At 41.6% G+C, this 9,594-nt stretch overlaps 1 protein-coding gene across 3 annotated transcripts in view; it reads left to right on the top strand.

The window, feature by feature from the left end:
* Positions 1-609: 609 nt before the first annotated feature.
* LOC114555278 (tetratricopeptide repeat protein 28) overlaps positions 610-9,594 on the top strand; it is a 386,074-nt gene continuing 377,089 nt past the window's right edge. Inside the window, exons 1-3 of one of the 3 annotated variants that reach the window (XM_028577568.1) lie at positions 610-857; positions 955-1,318; positions 8,233-8,518. In XM_028577568.1, coding sequence (XP_028433369.1) covers positions 8,312-8,518 — 207 coding nt within the window. In that variant the 5' untranslated portion in view covers positions 610-857; positions 955-1,318; positions 8,233-8,311. Of the gene's footprint in view, positions 858-954; positions 1,319-8,218; positions 8,519-9,594 lie in introns of all 3 variants that reach the window. The other 2 variants (XM_028577566.1, XM_028577567.1) reach the window with 2 other exon arrangements.

Here is a 9,594-nt window from a genome sequence, read left to right as displayed (position 1 = left end):
CTACCTAAATGTAAATATTGTTCTAGTTTATTCTCTCTTATCTGACAGTAAACTGAATCTCTTTGAGTTGTGGACAAAACAAGACATTTGAGAACGTCATCTTGGGCTTTTTGGGAAACACATTTTATAGAAAAAAACGAAAAAATAATCAACAGATTAATGATTAATTGACATGAACTACAACGACTACCATTGTAGTCACTGTTCCATTATCTGTATTATGACTATTATCGCCACTGTTCATCACACCCCCAACCGGCCCGTCAGACACCTCATACTAAGAGCCTGGGTCTGCCGAGGTTTCTTCCTAAAAGGGAGTTTTTCCTCACCACTGTCACAACAGCCACTGCTAATGCTAGCCTTTGAAGGAATTACTGGAATTGTTGGGGCTTTGTTAATTATAGTGTGGTCTAGACCTACTCTATCTGTAAAGTGTCTCGAGATAACTCTTGTTATGATTGGAGGACTACAGATGGAAAGTAGCATAATGCTAAATCTGGTGCAGCCATCTTTTTAATGTAACTGCACATTGTCCTGCTAAATAAACTAAACTAAAACTAAACTAAAATTTGATACCATAAATAAAAAATCATCGTTAGCTGCAGCCCTGCAGACAACTAGCTACAACTCAAAGAGGCTGAAATGAACGGCTTTTCTCACTTGGCTGCTAATAATTACGGTTGAACAATAGGACTTGAACGCAGCATCACTCAGCCCAGGTGTGGCATCATCAATTTAGGCCGGTGTGCGCGTGCGATGTGCCCCTTTTTTCATCTTCACCCCTGCCCTCGCAGAGTCTGTGAACGCCTCGACACGAAAGTTAGCTAACATTTGCTTTGAATGTCACTTTATAATTGGTATGTAACACATTTAAAAACCAAACAAAGTAGCCTACAACCGAGGGCTACATTAATAATGAATGAATGAACTGTTCTTTTCATTTTCCTGACTCAGGCTCCCATACATCCAGCTCCACGCCTCTCTCTGTGTACAGCGCTCAGAAATCCGCTATGGCAACAGGGGGAGAAAAAAGACAGGAACAAAAAAAAGGAAAAGATTTGACAACATGGCGCACTTTCCTTAAGAAAAGTTTCTCCTGGACGCCACACAGCTCAGTCTTTGTGGCTTTTCTCGCAGTTCGTCGACACTCGTGCCACACAGGAGGACTTTAGTGCTCCCTTTTGAACACCTTTTGGATGCGTAAAGTCGATTAAAAAAAGCCAGGAAAGGAGGAGTGTGACGGGATGAGAGCGAGAACCCGCCGCACAAACCGAAGCAGTCACACAGGATGGAGAAGCAAGCGACTCTGAAAGAAAAGGTAAAATACATCACAAAGTCTACTTTCTACGCTGTCACGCGAGCTGCCATTTTTGTAGTTGTTGGCGTTTTATTGCCCTTCTGAAAAAACTCCCTTTTTACCTCGCGTCCTGGACAGGAAATACCAACTGACCGTTCCTGAGAAAAACCTCGTAAAAGACCTCTATCGATTTTCCAGTCATGCATACCGTACTGTACTGCACATTGGATGTGTGGGCTCTCTGTGTGCAGACAATAGCCAACATTAACGTGATTTTAAATGCCAATAAAAGAGTATACAGTGTACATATACGCAATAAACTCAAACTTCACTTATTTGGTTTTTGCATGAACAGAAGTCTTGCACTGCCAAGAACCTACAGTGGCTGTGTGTGTGTGTGTGTGTGTGTGTGTGTGTGTGTGTGTGTTGCCATGAGTAAATCACACAATCCCCCCCCTCCAAAAACTGTGCATTCCAGACTACATTTGCTTTGCGAGAGAGTTGACTTGATCGGTCTCCTTTAGTGTGATTCTGTTGGTGTCCTCTTGGTGTAGGCTCACGTTATCCTCCCTTCCTGCCCACATACAGAAGGCAGTGGGACCTTCCGGTAAAGTCACTGATTAGTTCCCCTTTTCTGGTCCTGCTAGTCATCTGGAGGGAGTGTTTGTTTGAAGGGATAATCTGCAGCTCTCTATCTCTCTCCCTCCGTCCCTCCCTCTTGGAGCCCTGGAAGCACTGATCTACTGTATAATAGATGCTTCTCCTGACATGTCTTTGGGAGCTAGCCTTTGGATGTTGGTGTGCGTGTGTGACAGAGCTGTCAGTTGTAGGTGTGGACATCAGCCCCCGTCAGCCTGTTTGTGTATTTCTGAAGGGTGGGTTACCTCTTCGGGACCTTCAACAACAAACCCAGCGGTTGACGTTTTGTCTTAAAACACACAAAAACCCAGTGGTGCACATTATCTGTTGCATCGCAATTGAGCTTATTTAGTCTGCAATCAACAGAAGTACATTTCCGGGATAAAGGTTTTGCCCCTCACCTACCGCTCTTTGTGCGTCTCAAAATCCCTTCGCTACAGGAAACGGCAACAAACTTCGAACTACAGCGAACTACACGCTGAAAATGGCAAGTTTGGAAAGAAAAAAAAAAGACAGGCCTGCTTGGTTCTTTCAGGGAAGGATAGTAAAGATTTACAAAGAATATGTTGAGGTCATTTCCTCTCTAACTGGGAGGTTTTGGGAGCGAGTGGTGGAGATTGCTGTGGACGAAGTACACACAGAGATACACTGGTAAGAGCCAATGTGATGTAACCATGTATCAGCTCATTTAAATAGCTCACGGTACTGGATTGTAACAGTTACTGGATTGTAACAGTTAACTTCATTTAATATTGTATTTGGCGTTTTCTGTTGCAGGGTTCAAATGTTCCACCAAAAAAAGTTCCTTCCTGAGACTATTTAGCAGAGCCACCGTCGCTGTACTGGACGATTGTGATTGGTTTAAAGAAATGCAAACAACCTAGAGCGTTTTATCTCCTATCCCAGAATGCATCTGTGGTGTAGCCAGACTTTTACTCCGCAGCGCTGTGGAGATAAGAGCTAGCTATGCGAGACTAATCTTCTGATACTCCACAGGTGTTGAATTGGCTATAAATCACTAGAATATAAACCACTGGATGCTTTAAAGTTCAGTCAGAGTAGAGCAGGAAGTCAGTTCTTTCCATGTTGTCACATGTTTTAAAAAGATTAACCGTTATCATACAGAGAAGAACAAGAAAAGGTGGAAAAGATGAAGGTCAACCGGTGCAAAGAAAGCCGCTGATTGGTGGTGCGCCTGTAACTTGATGCTGAATCTACTTGATACCCAAAGCCTTCATATTTGCTGCGTCTACTCCCCGGGCTCTGGAAGTAATTACCCAGCCTGCCCTATCCCAGAATGCAGTCTGAGGAGGTGTGGTGAGAAAGAGAGGTATAAAAGGAAGCCGGCCCTAAAAAAAAAAAAAAAAAAAAACATGCAACCCGAGATGAACTTCGTGATTCAGTAATACTCCGCAAACGATTTGTTTAATGGATTCAGCACTCATCTACTTAATCAATAAGAGTTGTATTGGCTGGATGCAGCCGCTGTTAGACTGAGTCAGTATGATAATGAAATGGTTGGTCTGCCAGTTGGTTCAGGAGTGTAATGAGTTGAATATGATTGGGAACAATAATAGATTCAATCCCACATTAATGCCGATGGCCTCGCTCTAAGGCAGGCTTTATCTTGTTGCCGTGAGAGATTTATTGGCGCGATGAAGATGTCTTAATTAGGTTGAACTTCACACTATTGTAGGGCTGCAACTAACGATTATTTTAATAATCGATTAATCTGTCGATTATTTTTTCGATTAATCGATGAATCGGATAAAAAAAACAAAAGCATTGATTTACATCAACTCAATACATACATGTTTGTTGTTTTAGTTAATAGTTGTGTAAAGGTAAGTAACCCAAATAGCAGACAGACAGACAGACAGACAGACACTTATTCATTAAATTATTACCATCATTGTAGTAAGTGCAAGTTAAGTTCATTTATACACCACACACTAATATATTTTTCAACAATAACTGATATGGGACAAAGCACATAATATATACATGACAACAGATTGAAAAATTAATGGGCCAAAAAAGGCGAGTGAATAAAACCATGTCTTTAGTCTTGCAAACTGTACCACCCCTGCTTTATTACTGTTATTACCGAGCTAACGCTAGCTTGTCATGCTAGTCAGCTGGATAACGAGTAAACAGCAGCACCAGAAGAGCTACTGGAGGGACGGTACGTTCCTCACTTCAGACCGGAACAGAAGTAGGATAGTGTAGTGACTTTACCCTGCTGTTGAACTCCCTTCCTCCTCATCAAGGACTCCAACATGTTTACGTTTTAGGTGCTGACTCATCACCGTGGTGCGCCCATGCCATGCCGTGTCGCTTTTGCTTATCTTGCAATTAACACGTTTTTGATTTATTTAGTGTGAAATGCTCCCACACCTCGGATGACTTGGGTCGTACTGATTTCTCTGCCTCCGCCGAGTGTTTCAGAACAACGTTACGGGTCTCTCTGGTCTCTCTCCGTATTTCCTCTTCCCCCGCTCTGCTCTTTTTTCTTTTCTTTCGCTCCGCGCTCAACTCAATGTTTTTTTTTATCTCCGTGACTAGGTGGCGTAATAGTTTCGCGACACAACGAATTGATAATTAAATTCGTTGCCAACTTTTTTAGTAATCAAATTTTATCGATTTGTTGTTGCAGGCCTACACTATTGCTGCGTGTCTAGACTGTGAACATCAAACTCAATATTAACTTCATTTTGAACTAACAGGACGGGAAAGATAAAACCGTATGTGCTCCGTTATTGTACTATAGAGCAAGGGTGTGACTTTGGTTTGAGAAAAAGGAAAACCAGAAAAAGGTTTTTGATTTGAATCCCATTTCCAACATTTCTACATACGTTTACGGACTATGATGATACAAAATCCAGGAAATAATTAAGTTGATCATAAAGAGAAATTCTGCCAGAAACAATAGAACTACACTATGTATAAGAGAAAGATGTCTTACTTTCTTTATTGTTAATTATAGGGCTGATTGCCTAGATTTTTATGGAGTAAAAATGTTCACAATTTGGAAGTGGGGGACGATGACACAATCAGGTGTGTGTGTGTGTGTGTGTGTGTGTGTGTGTGTGTGTGTGTGTGTGTGTGTGTGTGTGTGTGCGTGTGCGCTATATTCCTGGGGTTCAAAAACGGGAGAATACAGTATACTTGTGGGGTCCCGACAGCTTTGTGGGGCCAAAATGCTGGTCCCCCCAAGTTTAAAGAGCTGTTTGAGGATTAAGACTTGGTTGTAGGGTTAGAATTAGATTATGGTGAGGGTAAGGGTTAAGGTTTGGCATTCAGTTGTGATGGTTAAGGTTAGGGTTAAGGTTAGGCATTTAGTTGTGATGGTTAGGGTAAGGGGCTAGGGAATGCATTATGTCAATGATGGGTCCCCACAAAGATAGTGAAACAGACGTGTGTGTGTGTGTGTGTGTGTGTGTGTGTGTGTGTGTGTCCCTAGCTATATACTACTAAATTATTTGCTTGAACAATAACTGAAAGTTAAACTAGGGCTGCCCAATTTTATGGAGAAAATCCTAATCGGTTATTTTGGTCAATACTGAAATCACTTTTACTTGTTGACTTTAGGTAAGATTGTGCATTTATTAAAGTTTAAAAAACACACAAACAGTGAAATAGTTAAACAAATCAACCGTGGAAACACCTTGAGCTGTGAAATTTTCCTTCATACTTGTCCTGCTGAGCTTATTAAATTTCCCCTTCAGAACACAAGACAAAATGGGAGTTTACTTGCAAAATGTAACGTCAACGTAACATGTTTCCTCAATTACATTGTTTTTGTGATCGTTAGGAGCAGAAATCTAAATTGTGATCGTAGATCAATTAATTGAACAGCCATAAGTTAATTACACATGCTATGCGGATGTTCAGGGTCTTTTAAAAGCTTTGCCTGCAGAACAATTCAACATAACTTGGATTATTAGAAGAGAATATGTTCGGAGCGCTCTGAGGTTTAAACAAATGATCAAGGTGCTCTTCGGAAGGAAACCCAAAAGTAAAAAAAAGAAGAAAGCCCAAAGTCACCTCTCTGTAAAAAGTTCAATTATTTAAATGGCTATTTAATGTTGATGTTATTGGTACCGTTTTAGCCTAGATATCAGAAAAAAACAATACCCAACCCTAATGTTATTTTAGCAACATAAATGAATCCCTCTGTGAGAAAGATTCTCCAGAGAGTTAGTTGGTATATTCCAGGTGTGGTGGTGTTTCACCAAAATAAAGCTGATCGTAGCAAATTGCAAAAAGCCTTCTTCAGGGTGGCACTTATAACTTATCTCACAATATACCCCAAAAGATAGAAGATCTGAGGAAGGAAGGAAATTTCCAGTGGACTTTATTTTCATTTTCAAAGCAGATGTGACCATGACCATAACAGGAAAAGTTAGTTCAGTGTCCCAGAAAGCCATAACACTGATCTAGCGTGCACAATACCCAGGAGCTAGCCAAACTAAATCAAATTCAACCATTTTCAGTGTTAATTCAAGCTATAGTGAGTAGTTTCTGTCGCCCCCATGAGGAATTTTAAGTAATGACAACACTGTCGGCGCGTCCACATGATACAAGCCTTCCGTGATCACGCGCCATGACCTAAAACTTAATTGCAATTCATAATTTATTCAGCAAATAACGTTTTCCATCAGCGTTTATCGCAAAAGCCATATATCGCTCAAGAGAAAATCCGATGAGACCAAACATATAAACTTTGAGTCGATATCCATGAAATTCAATTGAATTTTACGGTTTCCATAAGCCATTTTTTTTATTCAATGTCACTTAATGTGCATAAAAACGTGTGGATGGAAACATAGCTACAATCTTCTGAACATAGCCATACTGACAAATACAGAGAGAGTTGTGTGAGTTGTTGTGAGGACGTCATCTTGGGCTTTGGGGAACACTGAGCCACATTTTTCAACATTTTCTGTCATTTTAGAGCCCAAACAACTAGACCTGGGTGATATGGATCAAATCTCATGATATTTTTGACCAAATACCTCTATCGATACCGCAACGATATTGTAGTGTTGACTATTGGTGCTTTCACAAAATATTTACACAATGAGATAAATAATCATGAGTAATGTGGATATAATGACTAAGTGGATAAAGGCTAATAATAGAACAGTTACAACAGTCTGGTAAGTTCAGAAAATGACATCACTCTAAAACCAGGAAAAGACACTTATGTCATATTGCGATATCCATAATCTAAGACGATATCTAGTCTCGTATCACGATATCGATTTATCAATATATTGCCCAGCTCTACAAACAACAAATCCATCAATCCAGACAATAATCAACAATGAAAGTAATCGTTAGTTGCAGCCTGAAACACCCTGCGTCATATTCACACACTTACTGTAACTTCACATATTAGCTGCATGTTTGAACGCCAGTATATCAGTTTGTTGAGTTCTTTGTTCAAGTGCGTTCCTGCCAGTTATGGTCAGCGTTGGGAAAGTTCACTTTCTACATGAACTAGTTCAAAGTTCAGTTCACAAATTTTAATATGAACTAGTTCAGCTCAGAGTTCATACTTCAAAATATTGAACTAAGTTCACAGTTCCAAAAAGTTCATAGTTCTTTTTTTCTTTTGCGAGCTATTATTTTTCAAACTTATTGCCACAGCCCAAATATAGAACCACAGACAGCAATTATTATCAGTTTTAACACTGAAACTATGCGTCCAATTTAATCTTCACATCCAATCAGTCAAACGTGCCATTTCAGGTTCGCTGTGGATGTGAGTGAAGTGCAGATTTTCTTTTTGAAATGGATTTTCTGTGGAAAGTTTTCACAGAAATTTAAGATTTTTTTTGCATCCTGACCGACCTTTTAAATACCGACCTCCTAAAACTGGTTTAAATGATCATACGAAGCCTCCACGCTGCTTTCTGATTTATGACCCATGAGGTGGTGAGACACTGGTGGCTGGTGTTGCCAGATTGGGTGTTTTTTCCGCTACATATGAAGGCCTGTTTACGGTGTGTTTTGGCCTGGAAGGCTCTGTAGAAATCTGGCCCCCTATTGGATGAAGTTAAACTGAGAGAGCGTGCCGTTCAGACACCAGAATGAAGGAGTTCACAGTAACCTTAATCAGGCAGTAATCCTGTTCAGTTCACATTCGCCCAAAATATGAACGAGTTCACGAACTATCGTTCAATGAACGCGTTCAGGCACAACACTGGTTATGTGTTAGGAGATTTTTCAATTAGACTGATTATAGCTCTTTCACTCCTCTGTCCAATTCTCCAGTTTTCCATCTTCAGTTCTCGGACAGCGGGCAGACCCCTCCGCTGTGTTTCTGGAGACGAAGGAGGCATCGTTGGTCTCAGCAAAGCCGAGTTCATGGAGAAAGTGCAGCAGAGCAACGAGGCGTGTCAGCGGGGGGACTTCCAGGCAGCTGTTTATTTGTACACTGATGCCTTGCAAGCGGACCCACAGAACTGCATCCTGTACAGTAACCGGTCAGCAGCGCTTCTCAAACTTGGACAACACCAAGCGGCGCTGGACGATGCTGGAAAAGCCTGCGAGCTCAATCCCAAGTGGCCCAAGGTAAGTGTGCCTCCACAGCTTAAACTATGGATACATACAAAATTGTGGATCTTTTTTATTTCTTGCAACACCGTGACAACATGAGGAAGAAGGGAAGAGTCCAGAGTTATTCACCCTGCGTATAAAAATAACATTTTGTCTTGTCAAACAGAAATGATTGAGTTTTATTGCGTGCACCAAGAGAGCGTCATTGCCAACAATTGTAACTCTCAAACAGCAGATCTCATCTGGGAGCTCTGATTTCCATATCATTACCAATTTTGAACCTTACTTATAAGCTGCATAGATTGAAATGGGGATATATAGATGGAGCGCGTTTAAAGGCGCTGACGCACTAACCCGATAATCGGCCGTTGGACAGTCTGGCGAGGTCGGTGACTCGAGTCTGTTCGGTGTGTCCCGTGCTGTCGTCCGTCTGAGGGGCCGTCGGCGTTCATTTTGGCCGACCTGACATGTTCAGTCGGGACTCCCCTGGAAACGGCGAGCGTGATGAGCGTGACTAGAGTCTCTCACAATCTGACGAAAATCTTCTAAACTGACCTTTGTCGATCTGAAATGAAGACCGATTCAGCAGCTGCATCACAGCCTATTTCTCTCCTCAAATGTTCTCAGAAACACGTTTCGGTGAATTATTTTAGTCCAATATGAGATCATATTCTGAACGAGCCGCCATAACAGTCTGGCTTCTAATTACCGGATAGAACAAACCCATGTGACGCGTTCGTCCTATCAGCTGCCGTTTTTCATTTTTTGGGCGACAATACAGATTGCCGCCGCCTGCTGCTATGGAGACGTATTACGTCTAGTCTCTTCGAACTTTTTGGACCGACTCGGGGAGACTGATCAGTCCCACTGGCTTTTCTGCCGACGGTCGGCCATCTGGTTGGTGTGTAACCGCCTTAAGTCCCGCCCCCCCAACGGAGGGGAAAACAAGTCATCACTCTCTATAGAGAGCCACGCCCCTTCCGGTGGACCTCATGGGTCCCGTTTGAATTGAGCCATGGATGACAAATATGATGATCATCAATTTAACTTTTTAACCGAAGAAAGTAGTACCACTTAGTTTAGTGTGAAAC

This window comes from Perca flavescens, chromosome 5 (assembly GCF_004354835.1).
Source record: "Perca flavescens isolate YP-PL-M2 chromosome 5, PFLA_1.0, whole genome shotgun sequence".
Taxonomy (NCBI): domain Eukaryota; kingdom Metazoa; phylum Chordata; class Actinopteri; order Perciformes; family Percidae; genus Perca; species Perca flavescens.
Note: the sequence above shows the minus strand (reverse complement) of the source record. Positions and strands in the feature narration are given on the sequence as shown.